Source organism: Lampetra planeri, chromosome 10, assembly GCF_965212315.1.
Source record: "Lampetra planeri chromosome 10, kcLamPlan1.2.h2, whole genome shotgun sequence".
Lineage (NCBI taxonomy): Eukaryota > Metazoa > Chordata > Hyperoartia > Petromyzontiformes > Petromyzontidae > Lampetra > Lampetra planeri.
Window position 1 is genome coordinate 1,787,503 of NC_136116.1, and position 15,125 is coordinate 1,802,627.

The 15,125-nt window shown below is 55.7% G+C and overlaps 1 protein-coding gene across 1 annotated transcript in view; it reads right to left on the reverse strand.

The window, feature by feature from the left end:
• Positions 1-14,130, reverse strand: part of GABBR2 (gamma-aminobutyric acid type B receptor subunit 2) — a 65,149-nt gene extending 51,019 nt beyond the window's left edge. Inside the window, exons 1-6 of the mRNA XM_078597880.1 lie at positions 13,781-14,130; positions 5,795-5,932; positions 3,892-4,062; positions 3,110-3,211; positions 1,916-1,981; positions 1,240-1,428 (exon numbers count right to left, since the gene is read on the reverse strand). Coding sequence (XP_078454006.1) covers positions 1,240-1,428; positions 1,916-1,981; positions 3,110-3,211; positions 3,892-4,062; positions 5,795-5,932; positions 13,781-14,059 — 945 coding nt within the window. The 5' untranslated portion in view covers positions 14,060-14,130. The remainder of the gene's footprint in view (positions 1-1,239; positions 1,429-1,915; positions 1,982-3,109; positions 3,212-3,891; positions 4,063-5,794; positions 5,933-13,780) is intronic.
• Positions 14,131-15,125: the final 995 nt, after the last annotated feature.

Genomic DNA, 15,125 nt, shown 5'->3' on the forward strand with positions numbered 1-15,125 from the left:
GGGGTTGAATGGGCTCCTGGGTGTACACCCACCACCAGAGTGGAAAAATGGTAGGCGCATCTTACAGATGACAAGTCGATGGTCAGTGGGCAAATCAGCTCCACGGTAGGTCCTGGTGTCAAGGACATGGGCTCGCATCTGCTGTTCCATCACTATGTAGTCCAGCAGATGTTCTTGCTTGGACCCGGCATGCATCCATGATGTTGTGTGGATGCGCTGATGCCGAAACAGCGTGTTGGTAATTATAAGCCCATGAGCTGCACAAAAATCTAGCAGCCTCCTACCGTTGTTATTGAGCTGATCTGGCCCATGCCTTCCAATCACTCCAGCCCAGGTGCCAGCATTATGACCAACTCGGGCATTGAAGTCACCCAACAAGATGACTCTATCCCGAGGTGCCACTTTAGCTAGCACTTGTGACAAGAGGTCATCGATGGCATTTGACTCATTGGCCTTGCCTGCATCCCTCCACGGATGTTCGTCTTCGGTGGGCACATAAGTAACCACAACCACCACAACCACCACTCCTCGCCTCTAGCTGATGGGAAGGAGAACCCAAAGTAGCCTGGGGCTTACAGCTTCCCACACCTCACCGCCTCCCACACCTCACCGCCACGCTCCCACGCCCCTTCATTACTTTGTTCAGAAGAAGAGCCACTCTCTGTTGTTTGGCAGTCTCCTGTCTCGAGTAGAGGACTGTCCACCCCTCATGGTGGCAGGAGCCAAAGCCGGTTCACCGGACCTCCTGAATACCACAGAGATCCAGGCGGTACCGGTCCAGTTCCCAACAGAGGAGTGGCAGAATCTCCTCCACAGTGAGCGTTCGAACATTCCATGTGGCCACCCGTAGTGTTTTTTTGTTGTTTCTGGAAGAGTCCCGAGGGTGAGGATTCAGTCTCCTGGCTCCGCCAAATGGGGTTTGGCCAGGAAACGTCATAGATGCTTGTCCCCCCGGGGCCTCCGGCACAAGCTTAATAAAAAATAATAATCGTGATGTCGTGGTAATTAATTGAAGGTGGAGGGGTTACCAGCCCCTCGCACGCGTCTGGAGCCCCCATTTGGCCGCTGTGATGGTTACAAACGCCATGAGGGGAATGGGCAATCTAAATTGGCCTTTCCCCCTCGGCATTTCACACCACAGCGTTGCCGTCCGGCACCAATGAGGAGGTAGGGGGTTGTTTTTGCACACACACACACACACACGCGCACACACATGCACACACGTGCACACACGCGCACCTGCCCAGAGATGGTCTGGATGGGCCGGGTGCTGAGAGGCATGAAGTCAACGGCGATGTTTCCCTGGATGGCTTCATAGAGGCCGCGCTCGGGACACTCAGGGGGCCGGGTGCGCTCCCACCACCGCTCCCTGTACCAGCCCGGGATCACCCACTGGTACTTGCTGCCGTACATGGACTCCTGGTAGGCCTGCCGGGGGGAAGAGGGGGGGGGGCGGTGGATGAGCGAGAGCGCACGGCCGGCAGCGAATAGACGCTTCACAAAACCTGCCGACTCATCAGCCTGCACCCTGCGCTTCCCTAATCCTTCGAGCATTAAACAAAACATTCTTTCGATCAAAATCCCAATACCAGAGCTTGTTGCGGCTCTCAAAAGGAGGAATTATTTTTTGCCCCCGAAAGGTCAGGACATTGTCTCGGTGTGCTCGGCGCGCCGCAAGTGTGCGAGCAGGGATCTCGTGGCCGTGCCGCTGCTTTGAATAAGCCCCTGTCGCTGCTGCTTACGGTCATCGCACGGCCGCACATCAAACATGCCGAACACGCGCCGGCCCTGCGCATTCATAAACACCCCGCCGTGCTTGTCGACTGACGCGGCGTGGCCGAGGGGCTGCGGAGGAGAGGAGCTCACGGCGGATCGCACGCATTTTCCCCTCGAATTAAACCCGACGGTGACTTACGCAGCAGAACACCTTGGTGGCCATTTCCTCGTCGAATTGTCCCAGAATAATCCTCACGTCCGCGTCCTTGGAACGGAAGATAAGAAGTAGGTCAGCACACGAGTCTGGGGGTTGTTTTTTTTCCGTATTAATATTTCACGCAGATCCATTTGATTCCAGGAAATGTTCCGCTTCGCGAGCCCAATTATTGTAACGCTGGTTGTTTTTGTCCCTTTCTTTGGCGATGTTGAAAAATGAAACGTGGCAGCGGTGGGGAGGGGGGGGGGGGGGAGATTTGTTAAACTCTTCTCTATGGCAGTGGAAGAGCTCTGGCCGCCGCACCTCTGTGCATCTGTGGCCCATCCTTTGACGAGGCATGTCAGAGCTCAGTGGCGTAGCGTGGTGGTACCCGTGGGCTTCGGTGCAGAGAAATTAAAACAGGGGGCTCCCACTGCCCCGATTTCCCCACGTCGGTAGCTACCGCCACCGCCTGCGCCGCATGTGGGACAACGCGGCCAATACGGCGTGCGACGAGCAACCGGTGCTGGATTGCAGCTCAGGCACGGCCAGGTTCGAGGCGAGTGGGAGCTTAAGGTGAGGCGGCTGATGGGGAGTGTGTGGCTGATGAAAGGTCGGTGTGTGTGCGTGTGAATCAGCCCGTGTGAAGGGTGAGGATTGATTTCGATATCGCGGGACCATGATGCATGGAAATAGTGTGGCCTTCGTCGAGCAGTGGATTGCCACACACAACATTAATCAGTGCAACCCAAAGACTGACTGAGCATCCTTTCTCCCTCGGAGTGTCACCGTCTTCACATCTTGAGCAAGAAAAAATGCATCCCAAGAATCCAGCATCAGTCTGCCATACTAATAACTTCCATTCCGCCTCTTCAGTCTGTACTATATTTAATTGCTTCAGGAACATTCCCCACCCTCGAGTTCAGACTCATCTAACATACAATCAAATTCAGACCCGCTCGTCAAAGTCATTACTAAGTAATGACCCCAGCGATAATCCCCATCGGATCCCACTTGTCAACCCCTCCACTCTCCAAAGCCTCCACTCCTGAAACCGCTTCGCCATTATTTTGACCAACCGACAAGATTCGTGCAGCTCAAGGAAAGCAAACAGCCAAGACCGTCCTTGTATGGACGAGTCAGCAATTGGTGCTGTGTGCAGACAAGTGAGAGGCACCTGTGAGCATGCCGTAGTACCTTGAGCTTGCGTACGTTGGCACAGGGGTCGTTGGAAAAGCTCTGCGTGTCGGCCACCTCGATGTCCATCTTCTCCAGCTCCTTGGTCAGGTCATTGTGGACCTGTGTGGGCAGTGAACTCAGCCTTTTCCACGTCAAAGCCTTCGCATTTCACTGCCTCCATTCACCGTAATTATTATGTTTCTTTGCACTTGGGCAATTTTCCCAGGGATATTTTTATTTCCCTCTCCAAAAATACACGTGTGGTGGCCATTGCACCACTATCTTAAACAAATTGCCATGTTGCTATCGGGTTCGCAAATTAAAGATTCTCAGACAACCGAAGGGAAAGCGATGCAAGCCAATTAACAGCACCCTTGGGGGCAATTGCCAAGAAATCTTTCACTGGAACACATCTGTCCCGTCATATGCGGCAATGAAGATGGCTATAGATCTTTACTTTGGTGCCACATGTGCTGCATCATCATCGTGTTTCCTTCTATGATGTCCGGAACATCTGTCGCCTTCCTTCAATGTGTGCGTCACTCATGACCCACCTCTCCCTCTTGAGCTCCTGCACCTGTGCCCCACCTCAACACCACACGGCATGTAGTATACCGAGAACATCACACCCTACTCCCTACCACCGCTGCCCCGGAGACTGCCCCTCTTATTGCCCTTACTGCTGTCCGTGGTGCTACCCCAGGAGCTGTCCGTGGTGCTACGCCTGGTGCTGTTCCCGGTGATGTCTATGGTTGTCACTACTGGTATCCCTGGTGCTGTCCGCTGCTGATTCCGCAAACCTCAGAGAAGCGCTGCACGTCCTGTGCCAGGGTCCCTACACGCGTCCACTTGATGAGGTGAAGGAAGCGAACGATGGCCGGGTTGACGGCGTTATCCGAGGGCACCGTCCTGAAGAAGTACGGGTACTTCTTTTTGTCCGCCAGCACAGGCGTCGTGGCCGCGAACGAGAGCTGTGGCAGCATCGTGAGGGTGGTGGGGGTGGGGTGGCAGAGGGTAGGGGCGGTGGGGGTGGTGGAGAGAGCGAGGAAGTGAGTGAGGGTTGTGTGAAAGTGGACATGCAGGATTTTGGATTGTTTGAAATCCATCTATGATAGCCCAATGGCAAAGACAACCACTCGGCACGCAAACAATCAATATCAGAAAATATATAATTCCCCACCCCCTCTTCCTTTTACCGATATGCATCGACTAGGATGGTGAAGTATGGTGAAACAACCATCACGATTAAAACATGTGGTGAGGATACCTTCATCTAACATAGGATTGACATGAGGCCCCTACATTGTTCATGGCATTTTTGTTATCATTTCAACAACATTTTAAACATTTCGCAAAGCCGAAGCAGCATCACACATTAACGTTTTAATTAACCTGCGTGGCAAATTACACAGCGTGGCCATTGATCATCTGCTGGGTTCGAGAAGCGATGCACAGAAGGGGGAGCCGAAAGTTCGAGCGCAAGCTCTGCCACCGCCACACGCGCTATCGGTGCAAGCAGCAAACCCTTCCTGTGAGCCTGTGTGTTCAAATCAACCCCCACTGGGCTGCATCCAACATTAATTCACTGCCCCTCACGAGATATCAAGACAAGCACAATTGAAATAAATAATCCACACCCTCACAATCACCGAGCTCTCTCTCTCTCTCCCTGCGACTGAATAAGCTAAGACCAGCACATTCACTCATTAAGCCCATTAATTACGAGGCGCCGCGTCTGTTAGCATCAGAGGCAATTCACGCTGATGAAGCGTGGTTCCGTAGTGTCACGTTGTGTGCCCAGCTCCGAGCTCAGGAGTCCTGAGCTCGGAAAACGCCCCACTTCTCTGCAAACGCGGCCGGTATTCGAATTTAGCGGTGATCAATTTGCTGCAGCCGTTCGGGGGTGGCACCGGGCACAGAAGCGAGATCGGCCCGATGAGTGAGACACGATCGTCCAAGGCGGCACAACAGTTTAATAAAAAAAATGATCAGCGGCAACGCTTAACCAATCAATACGCCGGCGGCAGGAGCCGCCCACGCGTCAGGGACATGCCAAGACAGACGGAGGTGCCCCGAGCCAGCACAGGGAACACGTTCTGCTGCATGTAGATGCTCGTTTGAGCCCAGCCATTACTTGAGGACGTGCACACGCATGCACGCTTATTGGTGAAATATCTGCATAAAAAACCTATCTAAAAAATGTAACCGTTTCAAATTACGTTTATTGTTCACACTCAGGACCAGGTTGTTTTGTTTTAATTAGAACACTCGATTTGCATTTCACTTAATGTCTTGCAAAACAAAACTTTTGTGCAATTAACAGAATAAACTGAAAGTTTTCAATGTAAAACTAATTGCAACCTCGTTCCTAAATCTAGCCCGGATCCACGCGTTCGATTACAGATCAGTGCACCAATATCAAACGGCGGTCCTAGATAAAGAGCACCAACAACAAACCCAGCCAGACATTTCATATCCCATTTGAAGCAAAGCAAAACCATTCCATCACGTTCCTCACGTCCGTACAGCGTGGACGCATCAAACCAACCAAATACAGCGCAAGGACATTGCTCGTGGCGCCTCCGTCTGCTCGAGACGCTGCCGCCGGAGGGGCACACGTGACCGCACGACACCGCGTGCCGAGGGCTGCCCGCCATCAGAGGGGCCCACGTGCGGGGCGGCGGGGATGGAGCTCACTCTTACCTGCACCAGGTTCCATCCCTGCAGGGCCTCGGCGATCGTAGAGGTCACGGAGGGACAGACGCCCCCGAAAATCATGAGGTGCGTGGGCCCCTTCTTGATGGCATCAAAAAATGCCTTGAGCCCCTTGGCATTGTCACACTTTGGGCAGGGGTGGGGGCAGGGTGTGGGGGGGGGTGCAGAAACACAGGGGACAATGGTGGCACGAAATGACCGTCTGCGACAAAGCCGAAAGCCACAAACTGCGCCGTAAGAGTTGATTGCACGACATGCTTTCAAATCGCGCGATCCACAAAGGGGGTTTGTCATTATTGTCAGTCCCTACAGCTTGGCGACAGAGTCCGGCGTGGGGTTCAGCCTTGAGACACGAAGCGGCCTCAATTGTTTGCGTTTGACAGTAATGTGGGGAAGCGTGAGGTGCACACTGTACACGTCAGCACACAGCCGTGGCAATCGGAGGCCTGTTAATGTGCCAGCACGGCTCTTAACGGCGGATCCAGGGGCTGCTCCAACAGGCGTGCCGCAGAATTACAATGGAGATTGGCGGTCTCCATCCGCAGAGCCCCCGCTGACTACCAGAGAACACGTCGTGGAAAGATGCCAGAAAGGCAGAAGACACGGAGTGAGACAGATAAAGATGCAATAAAATGTTAATCACCCTGGCCCTGGCCATTACCGCTCGGTTGGGGGCGATTAAGGTTGCCTAACCGTGGGATCCGTAAGCCATGCAGGAGGCGCAAGTCCACAACGAATTTCTGAAATTCCGGGGGAGCTTGAAAATGTGTTGGGAAATCCCGACATGAAATATAAAACACGAAACTAAAAAAACAAAAGCGCAGTGCGCCTCCGAGACCAAACAACCTGCCGGGTAGCAGCGGGGTAGGTGGAGGAGGGGGGGTCAAACGCCTCGTAGGGCAGTCACTCCGACATTGCTCCATAGGGCAAAATAGAACACGTTTGTTTTGATTCACGCTTCAGTGACTTGATATTCAGCTGGGCGCAGCGCGGGTCAGCACGTTTCAATTTCCCCAAGACAAGTGCTGAGCTGAGCACTCTGGTTTGGTTTGTTGCTTTGTTTTTTTTTGTTTCGTTGAACTCAAACCGAGTCTGGAGTCACAGCGCACACAATGGAGACACTTGCAACAAGGCGTCTATGTAAATGTTATTTTTAGGAGGGAGGTAAATAAATTATGGATTCTGGGAAGTGCCAATGCCACGCTGCCAAGCTGACCCCCCCCCCCTCCCCCGCGTTTGCCGGGGCAAGCGAGAGCTGAGAGGACTACCCAGCTGAGAGGAGAGAGGAAGGGTGGTTTTGTTGGGACTGGGGTTGGAGAGCGGCCATGGGATGATGATGATGATGATGCGGGCACGGGAGGTAAGTGAGAGGAGGGCGCTTCCTGTTCTTACCGACGCCACACTCAGGCGGGATCGATGCGCCACTGGCACTGCTCTGGTCGCATCCCTGGCAGGGAGAGGAGCCTCGAGCTCAGAAATCGAGCCAGCGAGTCGCAGGGTGCGGCGCGCTGCCCACCCAAGCCGGTCCTCACGTCGCTTGCGTTGCAGCGTTACAGAGTGCTCTACGCTGCGCCGTTTCGCTTTAGCGAGAATTTGGCTCTATGAACAAGAACGAAAAGCCACTACGATGTAGAGGCATCGTTTATTTATTTTGCAAAGGTTACACAAAAACGGCGAAATGTTATTTTCGGTGCCAACCGAAGCCACCGTCACTAACGTTCACAGAGCGATCACGCGATGCTGTTTGTCCAACTCCTCCGACTCACGATATCACACTTCACATTGAACACCGTGCCAAATGCATGTTTAATGGACACTTCATTTGACGACTGAGCCGACGGCCGTTGCGGACAATCTGGTATCAGCAGCTCGGTGCCACCCTCCGAGAGAGTCCTCGGTCGTCTCGCACGAGCTCATCTTGCGCTCTCGAAAGATGCCCCGATCCAACACAAATAATGCGTATTGTGACATCCGCACGCCGCTCTCCTCGCAGACGCGAGCACGGCAAATCCGGACTGTCAAAACTCGCGCTCAGTTGTACGCGCACTCTAAAGCAAGCTCCCTGGCATGAATAAAGAAGCGCAGATCGTGGGTGCCCATCTCCCCAGCTGGGGAAAATAAGCCTTTGTTTCGCATGGCACGTGAATATTTTAAGCGCAGTCGTGCGATTGCAGCTAGAGTGTTTTTGAGATGATTAATGCAGGGAGATTGCTTTTGAGGTCAGTCCAGCCACTGTTTTTTATAGGCATTCCCACCCCAGACCTCTGCATCGCGCATTATTAACGATGCCACAACGCGCCATCGCTGCTCCCCCCGCCCGCCGCTTCCTGAGCGAGTTCACGCGAAGCGGCAGCCGCACAATCGCAGCCTCCGCGAGGAGCTCCGCTCCCGTTCGGCGCTAATTACTAATTACTCAACAGCCTCATTTCCACCGCCTGCCGCGGAGACACTCACAAAAAGGTGCCCTCCCGAAAGGTCTCCCAAAGCACTAAAGTCAGAGGTCACGCCGCGATCCTTTGAAAGTGAATGCAGCGGGAAATGGCGGGGGGCGGGGGGCGGGGGGGGGTGGAAGGAGCGCGAGAGAGTTGGCTGTAGAAAACAAAGCCACTTTCAGAAGGCGCGCCTAGCTCCAGACTCCCCAGGGGCTGCGCTAAGACGACAGCAACACAAGTTCGAGCCTCCGACAACACCACGAGCGCTGTGGGGCGCCCCGTGCCCGGTTTATAACAACCGCCCCAACGCCTCTCGGATGCCGGACACGAGGCCGCCGCCGCTGCCGCTAATGATCCACGCAGAGCGCGGGGATTGAACGGCGCACGGGATGAGGGGCAGGGCACGTGGATAGGAAGTCGCTCCTCCGGCCGTAGCCGTGGCGCGCTCTGCACGCAGCCCCCTTGTCTCGGGTCGGCGAGTCCTGGGTTCGATCTGCCCACGCAGCTGATGGGACAACACTCGAACCCGCATCCACTGCACAAGCCGTGGCAGATGCGGACACCTGATGCACGAGTCTACACTCAAAAACTCTCCAGTGGCGACTGTGGTCACCCAGAACAGACCGTACAACGTACAATGACGCAATGCCCGGTCCACAGATACGAAGGAGGCATCACGGCGACGATACACGACTCCACTACTCGTGACGCTGTTACCTGGGCTTGACCACCTGAATGTGACATTGTAAGTCGCTGCTCTGCATCTCCATCAGCCGTACAAAAGAATAAGAAGCGATGATTGTCCAATTATGTGACACGTGACGGAACTCAGCTCGCTTTACATACGCAACGTGCGGTGTGTCCGCCGCTCTCCGCATGCCGCGTACACGTTTAATTTCCCAGGAAGCCCAATAGGGACAGCAGGTAATTGCTGGGATGTAATTGACTCCGAGCAGCGAGGCCTCCATCAATTAAGCTCGGCACCATCTGGCCTATTGAGGAGAGCGCCTGCTTGAAGGCAGGATCCAGCACTCTCTGACCGCAGACGCAGTTTAACCAGAATCGCGCTCAGTTCTGCCGCACGCGTTCACAAGCGCCCCGGCGCGGCTGCGTGTGGCAGAAACGAGCCCATCAACTTATGGACGCATCTTGCGTGAATGCGTGCACGGGGCACATTTAGACAATGGCAACCAATGGCGGGAGATAAACAACCAATGGAAAGCGCCGATTCCCTAAAGCGCCGCGCGTGTCTCAAACCCGTGCTGCAATCTGCGTCTGAAACCCATTCTCACACCCACGAAAGGGGTCACGGTCAGGGTCAGGGTTATGACTGGCCTTGGGTTGGCGCTAAAAGCGTGGGTTCGAATCGCTCCTCCTCTCGATTCCTGCCGCGAAACTCGTGTTTTTGGGCACGCACACGCCCAGCGCAGCCTTGGTTGGCCGCGACCCGCCTTCTTCACGTTACTGGATTCTTTCAAATATCGCCAGTCAATTCCATCGCTTCATGAAGCCCCCATCCCCCCAGCCCCAAAGCGCAGAGTTTCACCAATAGCTCGAATAACCGACTGCATTATTGATACGCTTGCTGTATTAGTCGTTGTACCCCTTGCGGCTTTATATATCTTCGAACAAGAAGTGCTTCGAGACGCACGCAAACTGTGGCAGAAGAAGAAGAAGCGGAGGAGGAGTGTGCGTTTGACGGCGCGGCGATAGGCACGAGGGGAAGCGTGCGAGCGAGCACGTTACGCGCACGATGTGCAAATAAAATATAGAACGAGGAGGCAGGCAGAGGGGACGAAAACAGAAAACAATCAAATGCAAGAGAGGAGGGGGAGGTCTTAAGTCCGAATTTAAGCAGTGGGGGTGGTGACAGGCTGACAGTAAAGCCATTGCTCTTCTCCGTGGTGGTGGTGGTGGCGGTGGTGGTGGCGGTGGTTGTGGATCAGCAACCACTAATAAACTAAAATATACTTACATTTTTTTTATTTTACCAGGTAAGGCCCACTGAGCTATATAGCTCTTTTTCAGAAGCGATCTGGCCACAAATGACAGGTCAACGATGTGGCTTATCATGTAGAAATGAAAAGTCGCCAAATTCTCGAAACCCATGTTTATAAACGTGGAGGGAAAAGCCGGAGGATCAGGAGAAAAATCCATGCGACCCCGGGAATAAGAACGTACCAACTCCAAATATACAGGCGTCAGGGTCGGGATCGAATCCGCGACCTGTATGTATGTATGTACTGCGTGTTTTACTTCTTTCACACCATACGTAGCCTTCCCTGCTAATCAGGTGCGGTGGTAGGACCAACTAAACACAAAAAGCAGTTGTAAAGACATTAGTTTCTCAATCTAGATTTAAAAGTGTATCGCTTAAGTGGCTTCATAATATCGGAAAGAAGAGCGTTCCAGACGGCCGCAGAAGTGCATCTGAAAGCGTGCGATGCAGTGACCATTGGTTAGCTAAAAGCTGCTGCGAGGGTGACCGGAGTGTGTCTGTACACCAGGCGAGGTATCCAACATCTCGCCACCGTGGCGCCCTGAACATCTGCAGACTAACTAATGGCTCCACGGGCAGAGCACGCTCAGAGAAGGGTGAGGGGAGATGAGGTCAGAGCGATAACGCGCGAGCGAGGCCATGGCACGATTGTGTAATATTTCATGACTGCTTATTGGATGCTATCATGAAACATGGAATCGTTACTTTCGCAGGACCTCCAATAACACGGGCATCTCCAAATAATTAAAATCAGTCAAGCTTCAGAGACCCAAGGTCAAGGGTCAGAGTGATCCTTGATGTGCAGCCAGCTGGGAAGAACTTCACATGAATGCTTGCAATATTGTAACGTGGCCCCGCTAATCTCCAGCAGATGCATCCACGTGAACCATTGCTACTACGCAGGTGCAAGTGCAGTGGTAATTGGAAGACGATGTTGCTTTGGCAAAGGTGAATCATACGGGCTGCGTGATGTCCCCTGGTGCTCGGTCTCGCCGTCCCGGCAGAGGCGCCGTTGGCAGATGGGGCAGGTCATAGCCTGCTTGCGTCCGGGCTGGGGAATAGGGGACAGGATGTGTGTATTCTTGGTGTATTGTTGTTGTAGTTGTTGTGGTTGGTGCTAGTGGTTGAGCGGGAGGGGCAGCGCGCTCAGGTGAAAGACTCGGGCAGTAGACACCGCCACACGCCCCCTGTTGGAGTCGGGGAGACGCGGGGGGTGGGGGGTGCTCTGTGCGCTGCCACGGTTCTTCATTCCCCAAGTCCCCGCGTGTCAGCTCACAGGCGGTGTCGCCAGGTGCCGCGTCGCCTGGCGCGTTGTACCACGAATGAATGACACCTCGTCATGCTGCAGCTGTGATTTGGAGTCATCGAGTGTCACCGCTTCCCCGGCGGCTTTCCCCCGAGGCGCCCGTTTCAGTCGTTTTCTCGCTGTGACCCCTCGAGCCTACCACAACCCACTGCCGAGACCTGCGAGTGTCAGGGACATGGCCCCTTAGAGGCGCCTGGCCCCGGAATAGCGTGGACCAGTGATCCCTTATGCAGGCATCATCACCCTGATTTATTGTTAACCAGGTCTCCCTTGACAAACACACGTCTGGTATCACTAGGTTATTATAATGTTAAATGATAATGAGAATTCATTATAATGGTAATTAATTATACTGGTAATTAATGATAATGACAATTGAGGGATTTATCAATTCACTGATGGATGAAGGCCGCCTTATGGAATATCGGCCATGGAGATTTCTTGGCCATACTTCACCACGCTGGTGAGTCCGGGTGAACGGGGAGCGGCGGGGCAGCGGAGGAGGTAGGGATGCTCAGGACCCGAATCGAACTTAGGTCGCCGGATGCACAGTGCAGGAGGTGCTCCACTCACTACGCCATCGCGCCCCGAGCTCTCGCCTGAGCATCGAGGCGGCTACACTGGGCCCCGAACACGAGTGTCACGCACGGACAAATGAAATGCATATTAACTATGGCGAGGATGATAACAGTCATAATATAGCACCAGATGAAAGGCGAAACCCCAAACAAAAATTGACAAAGCACAGATGGAGGCTGAGCACGAGCGGCTTTGAAGCCTCGTCCTGAGAGAGGGTGCGCGCACGACTCGGCGTTCCGCGTCCCGGCGTCACGCATCGCCCCCCCCCCACTACCACCCCACCACCACCCCTCCCTCATCACCCCTCCCCCCACAGCCTCGTATTAACTAAAGTTAATTGGACTGCCCGGGGGGGGGGGGTGGAGAAGAGACCGGCGCGCGCTGATAAGCAGGCCACCTCGGACCGCACGCACCTTCTCGAGTCGGCTCCATCCCACTCCACCTTTTGCCCTGTGCCCGAATCCCCGCGCCACGGCAAAAGCGACGTACATACAACAATTATTATCATTATTTCACCAGCTGGAACAAATTAATCGATCCCAGCCAAATCCCTTAATAGCTACGGCGAGGCGAGGCCAAGAGGCGAGCGCGGAGGCAGGAGAGAAGTAATCAATCAGTCAATCAATCAGTCAGTCAATCAATCAATCAGTCAGCCAATCGTCATTGCCTACTCACGATCGCCCCCTCCACCAGTCACCGGCGCTAAGGAGCCCTGCGGCTCCACAGCCCTGAGGCTCCTTGGCGCCACTATCGCTCGGGGGGGGGGGGGTCCCATGGTCCGCAGCCTCTCTTCGTGCTCACGCGTTCGGTGTCAGACGCGCGCGCATCACGGACCCTGTCCCGAGATTAAGACTCGCTGCCTTTCTCTTCGCCTACGACAGTCTATTTCTCTTTACAACACTCGCTATCTCTTCGTCTTATGTAATGTATCACACACACACACACCCTCCCGTGATGGACGGCCGCCACTATTTTGTAGAGCGTTTCGAGATGCGGATCCCCCAAACTCGTGTGGATCCCCTTCCACGTGGAGACGGGCCCCTCTGATCGAGGAGGGGATTGTTCTGAAAGAAGTTGTCGATGCGCGTGACACGTGGATGGGACGGACACGTCGGGGGAGTTGCTGGGAGGGCGCGCGGAGCGGTGCGAAACGAGGGGAGGCGGCTCGGGCAAGCGGGGGCCTCGGTCCCCGTTCTCACGAGTTCGAGGAGGCAGCGGCTCCCAGCAGGGTTCGTCCCATGCCCACTACTCACCTGCAGTGCCCCCCTCCTCCTCCATCCACCGCCCGCGTCTTCCTTTATTATTCAGTGACTCGTCCGCGGGCTCGGACCCTCCGGGTTTAAATGCGCTCTGATTCAATGTCGATCATTGTCCAACTCCGACGCAAGGTGCGCATATCGTGCGCTGCGTTGATGTTGCGGGGGCGACCCTACTCAGGGTACGAAGCGTACATAAATCGCGTGCACATACGTAAAATATGCCGCATATGAGGATCGACGCACGCACGCACACTCAGAGAGCGCACAGAGCACGGCGACGTGAAACCATGCCCGAGACAATCGATGACTATCGCCGTGATCTGCGAGCACGCGGCGAGCACGCGAGGACCGAGTAGTGCGAGAATAAAAAAAGTACCGGCAATGGACCGAAGAGAATACCTCTGTATCGTACCACTTGAGGCCGAGGCGGTAGCCGGGCAGCAGGAACGCGTCCTGGTTCACGTGGTGCACGGCGAGCGTGACGGCGGGCAGCACCACCTGCCCGATGTCGTCGCCCGTCTCCGCCGTCACGCCCAGGGGCATGAGGCCCATGACCGCCAGCTCGGTGCGTTCCGCGGTTTCCCCTCGGGCTCCCGGCGGCCCCGCAGCCAGCCACAGCAGCCACACGAGCAGCGGCCACGGGGGGCGAGGCGTCCCGGTCGCGCCGTGCGCACCCATAGCCCGGCGCGCTCTGTGCGGGGGCGAGCGCCGTGCGAGCGCCGCGCGCTCCCGAGGAGAATGCGGTGACGGCGGCGGCGGCGGACGGCCTCGCCTAGCTCCTTTTGCCGGCGACCCTAGGATCGCCGCCGTTTCTGTCGGCTTCGGGGACTCTGCGCCGAACGTACATCCTGGACATACCAGGCGAGTGGCCGGCCCGCCGGGCTGCAGGAGGGTGAAGGAGGAGGAGGAAAGTCGCCTCCCACGGGCCGCCCCGCCTCTGCGCTCCTTCTTCCTCCCTGAGCGGCACGGCGAGGCGCGCACGTTGACACACGCACACACACACTCACACACACACACTCACACGCTCACACACACGCACGCACACACGCACTCACACACACACGCTCACACGCACACACACGCTCACACACACGCGCACGCACATACACACGCACATACACACGCACACGCACACACACGCACACACACACGCACACGCACACACACACGCACACACACACCCACACGCGTACAAAAGCGCACGCACGGGGGATGCCGCACACCCGACTACACCGTCCGCCGGTCGGGCTGCTCGCACCTTGCGTAATCGAGACGCAATGCGCGCGAGTCGGGAGGGAATGTGCAATGGTTCGCTCCCCGCTTCGCCCGGGCTTCATGCAGACCCCAGATGCCCGCCCTCCTCTTGTCGACGCCGCGACCTTTCCCCACCACCTCCCTCCCCTTCCAGCCCCTCCCCTCCTACCATCCTCGCAACACGCGCCTCGCCGCTGCTGGCACGAACGCGCTCGCGAAAGAACACCGCTGCGCTCACGCGTTCCACGCTCACCGCGGAAGGCTCTTCGCAACGACGGCGACTTCGGCCCTGCGCTGAGATGTCCGTGTAGCGGCTCCGTGCCGGCAGCCGTGGGCGCGGATGGGGGCGGGGGTGACCGTCAGGTGAGCTCCGGGTGGCGGGGAGGGGGTGAGGCGCTCCACGCCCCCCCCGGGCGGCGGGGGGGAGGCAATTTCGTAGGTACAGTCGGTCACGTGGGGACAGCCTCTTCTTTTTAACGGCGGTGCCAAT